General features: G+C 31.2%; 1 protein-coding gene across 1 annotated transcript in view; it reads right to left on the reverse strand.

The window, feature by feature from the left end:
• LOC119605279 (protein Wnt-4) overlaps positions 1-18,297 on the reverse strand; it is a 59,788-nt gene extending 41,491 nt beyond the window's left edge. The window contains exon 1 of the mRNA XM_037958305.1: positions 17,665-18,297. Within this exon, the coding sequence (XP_037814233.1) occupies positions 17,665-18,266 (602 nt within the window). The 5' untranslated portion in view covers positions 18,267-18,297. The remainder of the gene's footprint in view (positions 1-17,664) is intronic.
• Positions 18,298-19,825: the final 1,528 nt, after the last annotated feature.

Here is a 19,825-nt window from a genome sequence, read left to right on the forward strand (position 1 = left end):
GTCATATACCAAATTTGTTTTTCTCACAATGAAATTCATATCGAACTGAGATAGCAGGAACTGTTCCCACAATTTGTTATTTGTAATGGTCTGAGCCTTCAAAATTCTAGGAAAAACTTGAAATTAATTTCACTTATTTTCATGCCATTGTTATTAGAAAATTAGTCTTTTGATATTAGCGACAGTTTTCCAAAACTATATATTATTTAAAGTAGAATTGCATAACCATAAATATTTCTACTGTCTCAAAAACCTTAATGACAATTATTGAAGTACATACTTGAAATTAACAAAAACATATGAAAGCAAAGGACCTGCAGTGCAGTCATTCATAAAAAAAAGGATCCGCCAGTTACCTGTGAAGACGCAGCAAGAAATGTCTCATAATTTATGAAAATCACAATGAATAAAATAAATTTCAAAATTTTATTACTCCTGTCTTCTCTGCCTCATTGTTTTAAGGTCGTAGTCCATTGACAGCAAATTGTTTTTTATTTCCTAGATGGAAATTGTAATTTCATTGATGCATTTCTTCCATATTTCCTATACAGCCTACACATACTTAGTTGTATTGTGATTTTTTTTTTTGTTTTTTTTATATTCAATTTATAAATACAAAATGTTACGTACAAATAAAACTCAATCTACTCGTTTAATATTTGTATTTTGAGTGCTAAAATGCACCTGCATATTGACTAGCAAATAAACAGACAGACGGACAGAGGGACAGACGGACGGGCAGATAGACGGAGTATTTAAACCAAGAAATTCTTACTTTTTTATAAATTTTCTTTTTTCCATTTAATTTCTTTATATTTATTTGTTTCGACTTCAACTTTATTTCTTTTCATTCATTCAGTTTGGTTGGCTGGTTGTTGGTTGGTTGGTTGTAAGTTTAAATTGAAGAAATGAGAAGAAAATTACAGAAAAAAAAAACATATTTGTTTTAAGATTTTATTATGGTGTTTATGATTGAAAGCATTTTTTGTTTCTTCTTCGTTAATTTTATGATTTTTCTTATTTTTCCATTCATTTCCAACCAACACACACACACAGCTACACTTTTATAAGTTTATATGTGTATGAGAGTATAAATAAAAGTTGAAAATTGTATTAAAATTAAAATCAATATAAAAAAACCAACAGAAATAATGAAAAAAAAAAACGTTTTAAATCATGGAAGAAATTATTATTTGAATGTCTGTCTGCTCAAGCCGTTCGGTCGGTCGGTCGTTTGTTCATTGATGATGATGATGAAAACATTGCTGCTGCTGTTGATGCTGCTTCTGATGATGATGATGCATCATTATCGGATTTAACACCGGCAGTTTTATATTTTCGTCAAGATCAAAGGCAATTTTTATATTGAAATGAGAATTTGATATACACACATACCTATAAACAAATAAATACATTTACACTGTGGGTGTGTTTTTTTATCTTTATCTTTACAAATCTAATAAATGTGGTAATTGTCTAAGCAAACGAATACCAGTATTGGTGGGACTTTTTAAAATGCAACAACCTTACATTTAAATAGTCATTCCAGCCAGCCATCCGTCCATCCATATTTATATTTCAATAAGTAACAAAATACTTGTACAACAAAAAAAACATTTGAATGTTGTTTTGAAAAATTTTTTGTTTTTTGAATTCTACCGGTTTTCTTAACTGATTCCTTGTCTCTGTATGTACTAGCACTTTTAATTTTTTCGTCACGTTTGTATTACAGTTTACACCTCTAATTGTCTTGACTTAAAATGTTTTTTTCGTTTATTTTTAGACAAGTTATACGTAAAGATTACAATAGTTTGTTGTGCATTAAAAAAAATAAGGTTTAAGTAAAAAATGAATTTTGATACGCTGTTGTATTATCATGGACTTTTATCTAAGTGATTTTGTACGCTTCTTTTATGGTTTAAAGGGTTTAACATTTTTTTTAAAGAAGATATTCTTGTTTTTTGAAACATAAAAAAACTCTTGGTTAAAATGTTTCGTTTTAAAACGAATTTTTACAGTGAATAGGTTTTATAGGGCTTAACATAGAAAATCTCTTGAAAATCCAGTAATGGTTCGAATAGTTAGCTTGCTTTAAATAATAACTTCAGTATTGGCCTAATGACAAAATTATTTCAAATTTTAAACTTCTATAAACTATCATCTGATTGCGCCACTATCTCAGTTAGCTCGGCAAATCTTTAAGAGTTTGAAACGTCAGTCTATGTTAGAAGAGTTGAACCCGAGGTTTGGTCAATTATGGACCGATCCTCGTCAAATTTTCTAGAACGATTTTAGTTTAGGCTAGTAATGAGCGTTAAAGCCATTTTCTGAAGGGGACTTTATATGGGGGGTAGGGTCAATTATGAACCGATTCTTATAAAATTTTACGAAGATATTAAGGTTCCTATAAAATATGTTTATGTCGAATTTCATTGCTATAGATGCTTCTTTTAGTCAGTTATGAGCGTTAAAGTCATTTTCTGAAGGGGACATTATATGGGTGATAGGCGAAATCGTGGACCGATATTGCCCATTTTCAATACAAAACAAACTGCATCAACATGAAATGTCTATGCAAAATTTCAACCCGGTAGCTGCTTCCATTTGGATTCTATCGTGATATCAACAGACAGGCAGACGGACGGACATGGCTGGATCGTCTTAGAATTTAATAAGGATCCAAAATATATATACTTTTATGGGTCTTAGATGAATATTTCAATCTGTTACGGAATGATAAAAACAATATACCCCGCATCTTTTTTGATGGTGGGTATAAAAAAAACAGATACATATATACATACATATATGGGTCGATGTCTTCCGATTTTGATGAAATGCACCAAGGTTACTACTATTAATTAGTAGGCCAGAAACAGGGTTTAACAAAAAATTTCAAAAATTAAAAAAAAAAATGGAAACATTTAAGAAATAGCTATCAGAACACTTTTGAACAACTTTTGCTGGGACCAATATGTGAAATAAAACCCTGTGTGACCAAAATGTCCAATTTGACCCTCTCTATGTCCGGCAGTTCTGGACCGATAGCGCTGAAAACTTGTGTCTGGCCTACTATCCAATAGTATATATAATATAAATATAATTTGGGAATTTTTTATTATTCATTAAAATTCTTTCAAATGTTGAAATTTGACCCCGGTTTTTAAAGGGTTTAAGTTTCTCGATATATGGGCATTTCCACCGAAAAGTATATTTTTTGTCACATCACGTCACGAACATTATTTGACAATATCTTAAGACCATTACTTTTGATTGGCCCTTACTTTATCCTATGTATAAAGCTATTAGAGCTCTACATAAAAATATAAATAATTTAAATATATATAAATATTTTCCCTAGATATAGGCAGTTAATGGTGCGTGACGTGATGTAACAAAAGTAGACTTTTCGGTGGAAATGCCCATATGCTAAGCCGTCAATATTAATTTCCTATAGACTGTGTAATATTATTTTAAAATCTTTTGAACCAAATATCTCTATATTTTTACATCAAATTCCGAATATTTAAAAGTTAAAATATTACCCCGGTTTCAAAATGCGTTCAAGATATAAAAAATCGTCTATATACTATATTGACTGTATTTTAAGCAAAACTTTAGAAAGTACAAAATATTTAAAACAACCAAAAGTTTTGTATGACCTCGGTTTTGAAAGGGTTAAGGTTTATTTCCTTGTCCCGAGCAACATTAAGAACTTAAGATTTTTGCAAACGATTTCTGATTTCTTTCAATTTCTTAAAGATTTAATCTATTTATTAATACTTTAATTTACTTTCCTTGTTAACCATTCACCAAACTTTGAATATCGATGAAGATACATATGCTTAACTTAAAGAATGGATAATACTTTTTCGGTTGACTTAATATCATTTCTTTTTCTTACCATTAGATATTTAAATATTTCAGCAAAAACGTTTTTTGCCCTAACCACCCTACTATCTAAGCCTCTTATAAATTCCCTGAGAATAACACAATCCGACCTTTTCTTTAACTGTTTAAATATGTTAAAATCTGTCACCTTTACTAAAAAAAAGTCGAGTCATTAACTGTCTCATAATTTATAATTATAATAAAGAATCGTTTTTACCCATAAGACTCTATTAATATTCATAAAGATTTTATTTCCCTTCTATTCCCAATAACGAAATCTTTTGTTTCTTAATATTTTATAGCAGCTCAAGTTCAAACTCCTTTTGATTGTCAAACACATACAATACGTAAATAAAATAATTGAATTTTATGCATTACATTATTTTGTCTATGAGTGTGTGTGTGTGTATTTTTTGTAAATCAATATTTGTCTTGGTTTCACAAACAAAAAAAAAAAAAAAAACTCAGGGTTCGATTACAATTTAACAACCATTATTAAGTTTAAGCAAACAAAGTATTTGAATACCAGAAAATAACAGTTGAAGAAATAATACAAACACATACAACACATCTACATACAAACAAACATTTATACATACATACATGTGTAATGTAATGAGAACAAAATCACTTTGTTCAAAAGCTGATTAAGGGATGTAATGAAAATTTAATAATTGCCCTTTAAGAAGGGGGGTTACGTTCATGCAAACAACTACGACAAACGAACGAACGAACGAACGACCTCTTCACAAACAAAAGGGGTTGGTTTCAATTTCAAATTCAAAATACAAATAGAAAATACATAATAACAATAGCAATAACAACAACAAGAACTACATACATTTTAGCAACAAAAACATTAGTTTTAATTAGAGAATGAAGTTGTTGTTTTTCGTAAACCTAATAGTAGTCATGGTTTAGGCAGAACAACAAAAAAACACAAATACGGAGTAAAATATAGAATAAGGCTTGACGAGAAAGCAACAAACAAATAACAACAACTACAACAATATTAAACAAATAATGTAATAATCATGTTTGACAGACAACGTATTTATGTAGTATATGTTGCTGATATGTTGTACCAACTCATACATACTAATCAAATTATTATGTTGCAACATCGTCATTATCGTCTTCGATATTTTGAAGGCAGATTTGAAAGGAGTTATTTCGTAAGAACTAAAATCCAGCATTCGTGATCGGCAGAATATCTAGCGATTACATGATTACCGGAGATTGAGATTATGGGTCTAAGAAAATCTATCTACTTTAGCGGATTTCACCATTGGCGATAGTAGGATAGTAATCAATATATATCGGACACATTAGAAGACGATGGGACGTCCCCCCATATCAGGCACATAATTTGTCTGAACTTTTTAAGTCACTGATATAGAATATCATAGTTAAGTGAAACAGTAGAGCAAATACCTGTAGGAATCCGCTGCAATACGAATGAATTTAAACTGGGGGAAAAAACGAGCTTTGGGTCGTACATTAATAAATGTTTACTCGACACATTGGAAGGCGATCGGACGTCCCCTATCGTATTGGTTCTATCAAGCGATTGATTACAGGAGACTATGGGCCTAAGAGAATCTAACTACTTTAGCGGATTTAACCATTGGCGGTTGTAGGACAGTAATCAATGTATGTATATCGGACACATTAGAAGACGATGGGACGTCCCCCCATATCAGGCACATAATGTGTCGGACATTTTCATCCCACTGATGCCAGATAAAATATCATGGTTAAGCGGAACATTAGAACAAATTCCTGAAGGAAGCCGCTGAAATACGTATGAATTTAAACTGGGAGACAAAACGAGCTTTGGTTCCTACATTAATTAATATATACTGGACACATTGGAAGGCGATCGGACGTCCCCGATCGCATTGATGGAACATGTTTAAGGCATTGATGCCAGATAGAATATAATGAACATTACATCAAATATCCGTAGGATTCCGTTGCTCTAAACTGCGGGACAAAACGAGCATTGGGTACTATATTGAGAACCCTGAAATAGAAGTACACTACCATCTACCTAATCACATTAGCAATAACGGAATGTGTAACAGTACTAAAATACATATGGCGCCAACGGTGTAGACCCAAATATCTGAAGATCTGAAGATACATATAAGGAACACTAAATGGAAAATTCTAGGGAACTACTTCCAGGAATTTGAGTTTTTTTAATGTCAAAGAACTTTCATAGAGTACAATATAGGTTTTTTCTTCCGAAAAAGATTTCCATTTAAGAAGCCCACAACAGCGGTCTCTTTTTTCGAATCGATTATGGTATACAAACTCAATTTATTATTTATAATCTAAAAAAGAGTTCAAGACTTTAAACTCCCCTTAAACCCCATCCAATCTCGTTAAATTAAATTGATTTTTGATTTGTTTTTATAAAAGTTTTGCTAACGCCAGACGTTCTTCTCTGGGAAACATTGTAGATGGATGCAGCTGTCTTGACAATGTTTCGACAAATTAAAATCGGGACATTTCAAAAAGAACGTCCAAAGGTATTACGGCTTTAAATGCAAAAATAATTAGTTTCAAGCAAACAAATTCAGTTAAATATAACTAATTTTTTACACCCTGCCTATGCCTGCTATATGCTTTAAAAATTTAAAGCTTTTAAAATTAGCTTTTTGCATCAGTACCTTTAAATAGTTACAAAACATAACATATATACTATTACCTAATGGGTTAATTGACTTTAAAACTTCTTAATAACTTTTAAAACTTCTTAATAACTTTTAAGTACATGTTACTATTTATTTGAGCCTCTTACTCTCATTCCCATAAGCAGCTTTTAACAACAAAAGAATAATATAATAAGAAAGAGAAAAATCAATTATTTAAAAGCTCTGCATAGACAAACAAACAACGTCAATAAATGAGTGAATAAATAAAATGAAAAGAAAGAAAGAATGTTTTTTTTGCATTTTTTTAAAAACCTTTTACTATTCTAAACATCTAAAATTTCAATAGAAAGCTAATTTCTATTGTAATTGATACGCAGCAACTGATTTATTAAAAAGTACATACAGTCAAACATACACACTCTTTCATTCAAGTATTTTAATTTTTCTTGTTGTTGTTGATTTTTTTCTAATAAAAAAAAGCTATCTTCAGGGCGAATCCTTAAACTTCAGGATTGGCTCCTTTCTTCCTTATTTTATTTATTTATTTTTAGCTTAGTTCGTTCCCCCGTTTAATGTTAATATCTTGATACTGATATTTAACAACAACAACAACAAAACTTTATGCTTCTTGGTACCTCGTTAAATTTTATATTCCTAAGTTAAAGGCGAACAAAAAAGTCAGACTGTTTTTGTGTACTTATGGGGATGTATGTATATGTACATGATGGCTGTATGTATGTATGTATTTGTCTATTGTCTTAACATTTATAGCCAAAGTTTCTAACTTTAATAGTAAAAAATACTCATCATCATCAGCTTCCCAAAAAGAGGAAAAAATTATATATTTTCGTATTTGTGTTTTAATTTTTTTTTTGTTCTTTATCAAAGTACTTGAACATTTCATTTTAATTCAGAAGTTCGTTTTTTATTTTATTCTTGCTTGTGTTTCTTTATAAAATAAATATACAAAAAGTAAAAAAAAATCCTAAATTGTGAAATTTGAGTTTTACAAAAATAAAACAAAAAAACTTCTTATTAGATGTGTTTCTGTTTCTTGGTTATTTTTTTTTTTTTAATTTTTTCTTTGTAAATGTGTATTGTTGTGATTTTTATTAGACTTTTTTCTCCTTTGAGAAATGTTTATTTTTTCTTGTTATTTTCTTTATGTGCATAAAACTTAAAAGAAAAGAAAATTATTAAATATCTTATCATTTGAAAAAAAAAATACAAGAATATAAAAAATATTGAAATTTTTTTAAGAAAACTTTTTTAGTTTATTCATACTCGCCTTTTAGTAATTTAAATAAATTTTTGAAATGCCAAAGAATTTTACACAAATACATATGTATGTGCAAAAAGAACCTGTAGACACAAAAAAGATTTTTTGCTCAAAATAAATTGTTAAATGAAACAAGAAAGCAACGTTTACACTGCATGACTTCTCATTACAACAAGTCAAAATTTTTAAACCCAGCTATGAAACCGATTATTTTAAAACCGAACCAGATCGTTTCTGAATAATATATATAGATATAGGCAATGGATTAGAGAAAAAACCAAGCCATACATATAAGTCAATAGACATGTCCTTGGATTGGTTAAAGATCGTAAGTGTTAAGGCAAGTGAGACCTTTGCCGATATCTGCTCTAGATAACAGCTTTACTGCTCCCACGCGTACGTAAGCTTTCACATAAGAAAACAAACAAAACTAAAGTAAAAGCTTATTTGACACTTTCTACCGATACCCGCATTAGAGGCATCAAATCCGGTTTCCCAACATTATCGAATACAATATTGAAATATTAAAATGCTATTAATATCATCAATATAATTGTAATAAATTATTTATTTTAACTACTGTTTGTTTGACTCACTGGCAATCGTTTAGTTTGTTTATAATCGTATTTTCTGCGTAATAAGCAAAATTCCAGCTTAAAAGCACAATTCTTTACAAATATTATCGTAATAATGATGATGATGATTAATCAAAGCAAATAAAATTCCAGTAGAATTTAAGATAAATAAACAAATATTTAACATATTCATCAGATTGACTTACTGGTATTGTATTTTATTTATAAAACTTAAGAAATATTTCAACATATAACATCGGTTTATATAGAGCATATGAAGCAAGAATTAAAAGGAAAATATTCTTAAGCATGGGGCACTTCCAAACCATATAGAAATGTTCTAAAATTTAACTCAAATGGAGTCAAGTCTTTAGTCTAGTCTATAGTCTAGTCTATAGTCTAGTCTATAGTACTATAGCCTAGTCTATAGCCTAGTCTATAGTCTAGTCTGTAGTCTAGTCTGTAGTCTAGTCTATAGTCTAGTCTGTAGTCTAGTCTATAGTCTATTCTATAGTCTAGCCTATAGACTAGTCTATAGTCTAGTCTAGTCTATAGACTAGTCTATAGTCTAGTCTAGTCTATAGACTAGTCTAGTCTATAGTTTAGTCTATAGTCTAGTCTATAGTTTAGTCTATAGTCTAGTCTATAGTTTAGTCTATAGTCTAGTCTATAATTTAGTCTATAGTTTAGTCTATAGTCTAGTCTATAGTCTAGTCTATAGTCTAGTCTATAGTCTAGTCTATAGTCTAGTCTATAGTCTAGTCTATAGTCTAGTCTATAGTCTAGTCTATAGTCTAGTCTATAGTCTAGTCTATAGTCTAGTCTATAGTCTAGTCTATAGTATAGCCTATAGTCTAGTCTAGTCTAGTCTATAGTCTAATCTATAGTCTAGTCTATAGTCTAGTATAGTCTAGTCTATAGTCTAGTCTATAGCTAGTCCTATAGTCTAGTCTATAGTCTAGTCTATAGTCTAGTCTATAGTCTAGTCTATAGTCTAGTCTATAGTCTAGTCTATAGTCTAGTCTATAGTCTAGTCTATAGTCTTAGTCTATAGTCTAGTCTATAGTCTAGTCTATAGTCTAGTCTATAGTCTAGTCTATAGTCTAGTCTATAGTCTAGTCTATAGTCTAGTCTATAGTCTAGTCTATAGTCTAGTCTATAGTCTAGTCTATAGTCTAGTCTATAGTCTAATCTATAGTCTAGTCTATAGTCTAGTCTATAGTCTAGTCTATAGTCTAGTCTATAGTCTAGTCTATAGTCTAGTCTATAGTCTAGTCTATAGTCTAGTCTATAGTCTAGTCTATAGTCTAGTCTATAGTCTAGTCTATAGTCTAGTCTATAGTCTAGTCTATAGTCTAGTCTATAGTCTAGTCTATAGTCTAGTCTATAGTCTAGTCTATAGTCTAGTCTATAGTCTAGTCTATAGTCTAGTCTATAGTATAGTCTATAGTCTAGTCTATAGTCTAGTCTATAGTCTAGTCTAGTCTATAGTCTAGTCTAGTCTATAGTCTAGTCTATAGTCTAGTCTATAGTCTAGTCTATAGTCTAGTCTATAATCTAGTCTATAGTCTAGTCTATAGTCTAGTCTAGTCTATAGTCTAGTCTATAGTCTAGTCTATAGTCTAGTCTATAGTCTAGTCTATAGTCTAGTCTATAGTCTAGTCTATAGTCTAGTCTATAGTCTAGTCTATAGTCTAGTCTATAGTCTAGTCTATAGTCTAGTCTATAGTCTAGTCTATAGTCTAGTCTATAGTCTAGTCTATAGTCTAGTCTATAGTCTAGTCTATAGTCTAGTCTATAGTCTAGTCTATAGTCTAGTCTATAGTCTAGTCTATAGTCTAGTCTATAGTCTAGTCTATAGTCTAGTCTAGTCTATAGTCTAGTCTAGTCTAGTCTATAGTCTAGTCTATAGTCTAGTCTATAGTCTAGTCTATAGTCTAGTCTATAGTCTAGTCTATAGTCTAGTCTATAGTCTAGTCTATAGTCTAGTCTATAGTCTAGTCTATAGTCTAGTCTATAATCTAGTCTATAGTCTAGCCTATAGTCTATAGTCTAGTCTATAGTCTAGTCTATAGTCTAGTCTATAGTCTAGTCTATAGTCTAGTCTATAGTCTAGTCTAGTCTATAGTCTAGTCTAGTCTATAGTCTAGTCTATAGTCTAGTCTAGTCTATAGTCTAGTCTATAGTCTAGTCTATAGTCTAGTCTATAGTCTAGTCTAGTCTAGTCTAGTCTAGTCTAGTCTAGTCTAGTCTAGTCTAGTCTAGTCTATAGTCTAGTCTAGTCTAGTCTAGTCTATAGTCTAGTCTAGTCTAGTCTAGTCTAGTCTATAGTCGTCTAGTCTAGTCTAGTCTAGTCTAGTCTAGTCTAGTCTAGTCTATAGTCTAGTCTATAGTCTAGTCTATAGTCTAGTCTATAGTCTAGTCTAGTCTATAGTCTAGTCTATAGTCTAGTCTATAGTCTAGTCTATAGTCTAGTCTATAGTCTAGTCTATAGTCTAGTCTATAGTCTAGTCTATAGTCTAGTCTATAGTCTAGTCCTATAGTCTCGTCTATAGTCTAGTCTATAGTCTAGTCTATAGTCTAGTCTATAGTCTAGTCTAGTCTTGTCTATAGTCTAGTCTATAGTCTTGTCTATAGTCCCTCTATAGTCTAGTTTGTAGTCTTGTCTATAGTCTAGTCTATAGTCTACTCTATAATCTAGTCTATTGTCCTAGTCTAGTCTATAGTATGAATTTACAAGTTTTTTCCTTAATTTACCTAAACAACAACTAAAAAAGAAGAAAGCCATACAATTCTCATTTAGTTAAGAATATGTGCTTTACTCATGCATAAGTAGAAAGATAAGTTAAAGTTTTGCCAGACATACATACATATTTGCAAGCTATGTCACTTTTATACCAAAGACTTTTCCTAGTTGTTTCAATTACCGTATTGCTGCCAACTCGAGTAATAATTTGAAAATCCAATCAAAATTTCTTTACAAATTATGATACCTTCGTGCCTTTAAAATTATCTTCTTAACATAATAATATGAAACTATAAATTAAATTCTATTATCTAGACAATTTTCTAAAAGATCTTTTGTAATACTCTAAAAATGTAAATTTTTCCCCTTTTAAGAACACAAGTACAACTAACTAAAGAAGTACATACGCTTTTATGTTTGAAAGCAACAACAACAAAAAAGTAACCAAAAAAAAACCAACATTATTTTCATTAATAGTTTTGTTATCAATATACAAAAATCTTCTTTTATATTCCTGTGCAATGTCTTCGAAAGCAAAAATACAAAAAAAAAGAAAAGAGTTTCGTTTCTTTTGTATTCGCCAAAGTAGTTTATGTGTCTGAGGCGTGTCAATTTAAATCAAGTCAATGTCTTTTTTGTGGTATTTTATAAAATCACAGATACTTTTACTACACACACTTAAACAAACTCAAAAGGCAAGAATTTTTTATACAAAAAAACAATTTTCTTTGAGGGGGAATGACAAAATAAAATTTGTTAAAAAAAAAATTTCAATTAAATTTAGTTAAATTTGAATATTAATTTATTTAAAAAAGTATTTGATTATTTTGACCCTCTGGTTCCCCGAGTTTTTATTTATACTTTTTCTTGTCGTCTTAGTCATGTCAACACCTTTTTTATGTGTGTAAAAAAAAAACTGACTTAAATATTCTCTTTTATGAAAATGCAACTTTTGCTAATTTGTATTTAAGCTGATTAACAGTGATTAGTTTGTAATTTGCTGAGACATAATGTGTAAAATGTGTAAAAACATATGTAACTGGTTGAGTATTTTACATTTGTGCGAAGTGACAAAGAGAGTGAGTGTGTTGTCGGAAAGGTCAAAAATCGTTGACAAAAGGAAAATGTAAGTAATTCTATATGTTATTATGTAGTAATAGAAAAAAATGCATTCATTTGTTTAAATATTATGTAAATAATTGATTAGATGGTCTAATTAATGTTTGTGTTAATTTTTCTTTAATATAAAAGTATTTTATATAAGAAAAGAGAAGTTTGAAGATATTTTTTTAAATTTCATATTTTTGGATATTAAAACTATCCAGTAAAAACTTGGTAATGACTTGTTTTTACACAACCACTTAATTTTCAATGACTACTACTTACTGCTTACATGACTTCTAAGCAAGTATTTCATCTGAGTATACATACATATACATATGTATGTACACTCTGAGTAAGAACTTTATTTTGGGTTTAGTCGTTCTAGGAACTGCTTTTTTACACACACACAGAACGAACATTTTTAAGAAATGTTTTAACTCCCTATTTGAGTAGTTATTTGTAAGCGAGCTTGATAAGTATTGGCCAGCAATGTAATCAATCACCGTGTTAAATAAGTAAGTAAGCTAATGAAGAAGCAGTGAAAAGCTGATTTTTTAACTCATTACATTTCAATTACTTTCAAATGTAGACTCAATTTCCTTTCTGATGATCTATTATACCTTAAGCAGTGCCATATATGAGCGATCGGCAGAAAAACGGCAAGAATATGCGAACAGACATGAAAGCATAAAATTTCATCATGGGAAAGCACCACCTCTAGCTGCTATATCTCTTAAAAACTATCTAACAAGATGTGTTTGAGACACTTTATCACACCCTTCTTATAGTCCAGACTTTGTTTCGAGCCAATAATATTTGTGTGAAACTTTGCAGAATTCTCCTTTTGGAACACGTATAACTTCAGAAGAGGATATCCGAAATAGAGGTTTTAAGTAAAGTTAAAATATCTCGAAAACGAAAGCAGATATAATAGAGGTTTTACCTTTATGTTGAAGACGAGAAATTGGACTTTCGAATGACATAACAAAAATTACAAATACAGGTATCTTCTCGTTGTTATAACACCTCCAATATAGGAGTAAAAATAGGGTTTCTTAACAAATTTAAGACACAATATCTCAAAAACCAGATGTGTTGGAGACAGAATTAGCTCAGTTTAGTCTTTTAGAAAAGTATACTTTGGTCTTTGGGTTAAAAATTTGTAGGCCTGTGTTTAAAGTTTGAACATCTTTAGGTTCTTTTATTTAGCGGGGAATAAAAAACATTATATTTATATATCAACAGAAAGGAAATTGAATGAGAATTTTTAATTCTCCTCTGCCGAAGTTTTTAAGGTGTATCCTTCGATAGCCACATAAGTGGTTAGTGTTCTAGACTGGATACGATTCCCTCCTGAGGCACAAATAAAGGAGCGCACAATAGGGCCGTTAGAGGCCTAGGTAAATTTCTAAAGATTTTATGGACATGTGTATATAAATACATCCTCCATTCAAATTAACTAGCTAACTATGAACTTTTAAGTTTACCTTTTCTAAAAGCTTCATTTTATACTAGACCCACTGTGCAAATTCTTTTTTACACAAATCAGTTTTGTCTACAAGCTCAATTGTAAAAAAAAACAACAAGCAGAAGATGTATTCAACAGAAAAAAAGTATTTTAGCAAGCGTTTAGTTTTATTTATTTTCTTCAGTCATTTAATCCATCAGATAATAAAAAATTATTTACAAAAAAAACTGAAAAAATCGAAAAAAGCAGCGTTCAATAAAAAAAAGAGTGGGTGGCATTTCATTCATTCTTTCACATTGTATATGAGTTTGTTTGTTGAATGTGTGTGGCGTTACTGGGTTTGTTGTTTGTTTGCTTATGTTTTTTGTAGCTGTGTAGAAGATTTGTTGCAACAATGTAATGACAAATAATGATGATGATGATGGTACTACAACAACAACAAAAAACTCATACAAACATTTTTGTTTACCAAAGACAACAACTACTATGTATAACAACAAGTCTAGTACAACTAGTTGTCTTATTTACAAAACAGGGATATTCTTTCTATTCAGTTTGATTCTGTGTTCTAAATCCAACAAATGATCCATTTACATTCAAATTCCAACTTACGGAAGAGGAAAGAAAGAAATAAAACAATATTGTACCTGCAGTTTGTCTGACTGCCAGTTGTTATTATTCAACCTGATGAGTACAACAATGACGATGATGGCTGCTGCTGATGACGACGACTCACTTTTATAGCCGACAATTTAATGTTGCTGCTGTTGTTGTCATTGTAAAATGTAAATTATGTGCACTTTTCGTATTAAATTTTTTTTACAATAAATACAACTACATACCGCCCGCCCTTTTAGGTTGTTGGTTTGTTTCTTAAACCACAACAACAACAACAACATACCAATAATAATCATAAAAAATTTTCGCATTTTGTTGTATTTTGTGGTTTTTCCTTTCGGTGTCTTTTTCGTGTGTATGTGTGTGGGTGGATGCCAGCCAGCAGTGTTGATTTAAAACTAGAGCTTTTGGTTTTGTTGTTGTTGTTTTTTTGTTATGAATAATCATGGTAATAAAACTGCAACATTGACGGTGTAACCAAACGTACATACGTTCGAACATACAAACGCATTAAACGTTAAAATTCCCCAAAGAAAATAAATTATTACTCTCCACTTTCCTATTTTTCTGGTTAGACTATAACGTTTATTTTCCGCCCCCTCAACTTCTCCTCCTCCTCCCCTCGAGACAATAGATAACTGCTTGTAAGGCTGCAGTAGTCACAGATTCTAATAATTTGGGAAAGGGGGATGGATTTGTTGCTATTTTGTATGTGTCTGTGTGTTTTGTTTTATTAATGTTAAATATTCATATTGTTTTTTATTACATCAAAATTAATGCATTACAGAATATTTATTATTTTTTTTGTTTGTTACAACGCTTTGTCTTTGTGTGTGTCACTTTTGGTGAAAGTAATAAATATTTTTTTTCTTGATTTCGCAAGGGATGACAATTGTTTATATTTTGGACAAATTTTAAATATTTTAAATTATTAAAGCTTTAAGATGCAGAAAAGCTTTAAGAATCATGAAAAATTTGCGCAAATTTGTCATTTGCACAAATGGAAAACTTAAGTGTTTATTAAATGAGAAAATATTTTTCCGTTTCAAACATTTTCAATATCATTGTGGTTGGAAATCCTATTTTGACTTTTTAATTTGTTTACAAAATTAGTAAATTTCATTATTTTCGATGAAAGTTGATTTTCATAGATTCCAAGACTTTTTGATCAATTTGATCTTGATTTCTTATTCTTATAATTAAAATTTCGAAATATGCAAACAAATTACCATTAATCATGAAAACTTTTCTTCTTTCTTAAAAATCATGAGAGCGTGATTGTTGGAAATTTAAAAATGACTTTGTAAACACAACATCAACACAATCTGTCAATCAAATGTCAAAAAAATGCTGTTACTCTTTTTACAAAGTACAAAAATGCAAAAAAAAAGAAAGAATGAGTTTTATAAACATTATAAGCGCAGTAAATGCACATTAATGGTCAATAAACAACTTTTGTTTAAACATTTATTAAATTGAAAATTAAGTTTTAAAAGAATGTGAATACCGTTACAAATATTTACAGTCATTGAGATTCTTTATCAAATTTTCAAATTTCTTGAGTTATAGCATTCGGTTTCAGATTACTTAAAAGTTTAGGGTTCATAGAGTATCCGTGCAAATTTTTTCCCAAAAATCTTAATTTCTTACATAAATTATTTCCATCCCTGATTTCAGCCGTTAAGTGTGACAAATTATGTCTATAAAAAAAACAAGAAAAACAAATATTTTTTGTTTATTTCTCCGTTATTTATAAAATGATTTTTCAGATTTTAAATAGCAAACTTTGTGAAAGTAATTCTTGAAGAATTATTAAAGATTTGCGTTCTTAAAACACAAAGGAGAAGAGTTTAAAAAATGGTTTAAAATGTGATAAATCGGAAAGTACGGAATTGGAACCACCACAATCGAAATTGTGAGAAAACTAATAACAATGCGAAGAACTACCATCTGCAATTCAATGGTACTTTGCCCCTGGCTTCATAGTATATTTACACTCAGTCTCTCTCTCAAGCCTATTACCTCTAATCTTGAACCAACCATCCGTCAATATTACCCCACACACGGACTTTGATAGAGTTTTCAAAATCAGAGTTCCTTCCAGGAGCGAGTGGTATAGGGGTAACCTACAGAGCAAATGTACCACCAGAATCTTTTCAGATGGTTCTAAAGTGAACTGCGGTTCTGGTGTCTTCTGTGAAGAAACTGGGGTAAGTATATCTCACCGTCTTCCCAACAACTGTAGTGTCTTTCAGGCTGAAATATTTGCGATAATGTCAGCCTGTTGGTCGATAGTCAAGAGGCACTTCTCTCACTAAATTCTTATACTACCACTTCCCTATTAATCAGACAAATTACCCTTGTTTGGGACCCTGCGCATAGGGACTATTGTTGACATGAACAGGAAGATGTTCTTGCCAGAATGGGATCTGCTCTTCATATGTCCAACGTCGTTTCAGTAACAACTCCGTTAGGTTTAATCAAGAGTAGTATTTTCAGATTCTTTCTTCAGAAGGCTGAAAATAGGTGGAATAATCAGGGGCCAAGTTATTGTGGCTCTACTTCGATGAAAAACGCACATGACACCTTATAAACCGGAGCAGACGAGATATATCGTGGTTGATAGCAGTAAAAACAGGAGACATGCAAATCGGCTTGGACTCCCCTTCAATGAACACTGTTGCAGTTGCAAAAACAGGGAAAAGGAAGAACGCACATGACACCTTATAAACCGGAGCAGACGAGATATATCGTGGTTGATAGCAGTAAAAACAGGAGACATGCAAATCGGCTTGGACTCCCCTTCAATGAACACTGTTGCAGTTGCAAAAACAGGGAAAAGGAAGAACCTTCTTCTCTGGGAATGCCCTGCTCTAGCTATTAAGAGAAAACGCTTCTAACCTTGATGAGATATCTGGGTTTTAGATTAATAAAATCCTGAGATTTCTCGGGGCTACAGGCTGGAAACACTTTGAAACAGAATTTGTTCCACAATTAAACATATTGTCAATTGCAAAGAAGGTAAGGATTTGACTTAAATACTTCGATTCGAATATCGACTTTGTAAACTGAACACATACAATGTTTTTCGAAACTTTAATTCTCCAATTATTTTAATAAAATATCAGATTTTTGCTATGAAGTTTTTACAAATTATAAGTCTGAAACCTTATAAACCGTAAATGAAAAGTTGAAATTCATATTTCGGAAATGGAAATCAGAACATTTCTTTCAAAAACTTTTTACTATTCAATTACACTTTTCTTATTTAAAGATGTATTACAAAGTATTAGATAAAAAAATCTCTGGCTTGTACTTACTAATATTGAGAACCTCCACCGGCGCCAACACCTCCTTGCTGCATACCATTTCCGCCACCCATCATATCCATGTTGCTAGAACCCAAATAAGGGGGATTATAACGGCCGCCAGAATCCGCTGAACTGCTGCCCCGATGACCAGGCACGATAATGCCCAAACCAGCCAAACCGGCCAAAGCATGACCATGATGATGAACACCCGAACTCTGACCAACACCATGAGTAGCGCCACCAGCAGCAGAATGACCCATTAAACCAGTCGAACCACTGCCTACTGCACCCAGGCCACCAATAGCACCCATGGCACCAATATTACCATTTAGACCAACCATACCCACATTGCCAGATGTTTGCATAAGAGTATTTAAAAGTGAACTATTACCAGCTAATTGATTGAGATTTGTGGCCGAGGGATTTTGATTGTGTAGAGAAGGATTAGAGGGATTGGTGATAGAGCTTTGGCTGGCTACGCCTACACCCATATTCGGTAAGCCTCCATTGGTGGTTTGTGTTTGAGAGTGCATGGAGAGATCATCACAATTAATCAGTTGCAAATGCCAAATGGCCATAGAGGCCAATGTTATAATCCACAATAAATGCATTTTGTTTATATTTCTTGGATTTTTATGGAAGTTAAAGAGTTTGAATATTTTTTATTTTATTTTAATTTTCAAAATTGTTAATTGTTTAAGTACACGTTTTCGTTTTAGGATTAATTTTAATGGTTATTATTTTTTAATTTTATATTTAATTAAATTATTACTACTTATTATAGGGCAAAAAAACTTATTTTAAACTCTATTAGATTTTGTAAAAAATTGGTATCTTATATTAGATTTAAATATATTTGAGATTTTTATTTATATTATTTAGAAAAAAACTTGATTCTTGTTTAATTGAATTAATTTGTTTTGTTTGGTTTTTGGTGGCTTTTTTGTTTTAATACTTTCTAGTTAATTAATTTGACACAATTTTTGTTAGCTTCTGATTTTTGTTTGTTTTTTATCTGGTTTTAATGATCTGCCTCAACTTGTTTTTGTTGTGCAGTTTTTTTATATATTTCATTTATTTTATTATTATTGTTGCTGCTGATGATGATGATGATGATGGCCTGTTTCTTTAGAAAAGCCTCTTTGGATTTAGATTGTATTGCTTTTCAAAGATTTTCTTTTTGTATACTTTGTATATTTCTTTTATAAATCGGGCAAAAAATATTGCACTTTTCTTCTACACTATTTCAAGTTGTTTAGTTTTCCTATGAAACGGACATGGATGGTGGTACTACAGCAGAAGGTCTTTCTTTCTTTCTTTTATTTAGTTGGCTGTATTACATTTTACCGCCTTGTCTGCTTGTCCGTCTGTCGGTCGGTTTGATTGTGTTTATGTTTTTTATTATAGTTTTTGTTTTTTTTTTTGCGGCACTTGTTCGCAAAATGTTACCCAACGAACCGACAAATGTTCGAACTAATATGATCACTTTCCTGAACACACACATAGATATTAAAACTCACATACACAGATAACACGCACTCACAGATACTCAATTTGCACACAGTTGTTGTTGTTTAACTTTTTTTTGCTCAGTTTTCTTTTTCAGCCTGATGTTTTGGTCTTGATCGGAGAATAACAACCACAATATCAACAACAACAACTAAACACAACAGCAGGGAAAAAAGCCTTTTTGAAGATCAAAAGGCCGACAATATGCGCGCATTAACTTGACTAAAACGTTTAAACACACCAACACACGAACACATCCAGGCATGTAAGCAATGGACGCACAACAACAGCAGCAAGACAACAATATCCAGGCAAATAAAGAACTTGTGCAGCCAGGGGGAACACGTTACGATCTTGAAACTCAGTGTAGTCAGTGTCGTCATTGACTACGTCTCTGACGTTGTATAGATATGATGACGATACAAACCAACAGTATTTAAGTGAGTTTGAATGTCGACATCAATGTCGTAGTAGTGTAATGCCACATTTATCCGTTTATCGGCTACTATATTGGACTCGGTGGTATGTTGTTGTATTTTAGCAACAACAAAAAACTTCAATGCGGTAAAACTAACTCACAGTCACAGACGTTTAAATATAAAAATACCAACAAAACAACTATCAGTGAATCCATTTAGACCGACCGGCAAGAAGCGGCTTT

The sequence above is a fragment of the Lucilia sericata genome, unplaced genomic scaffold, assembly GCF_015586225.1.
Source record: "Lucilia sericata isolate MDLA Ls3-8-SP2 unplaced genomic scaffold, ASM1558622v1 Contig000470F_arrow, whole genome shotgun sequence".
In the NCBI taxonomy this organism is placed as follows: Eukaryota; Metazoa; Arthropoda; class Insecta; order Diptera; family Calliphoridae; genus Lucilia; species Lucilia sericata.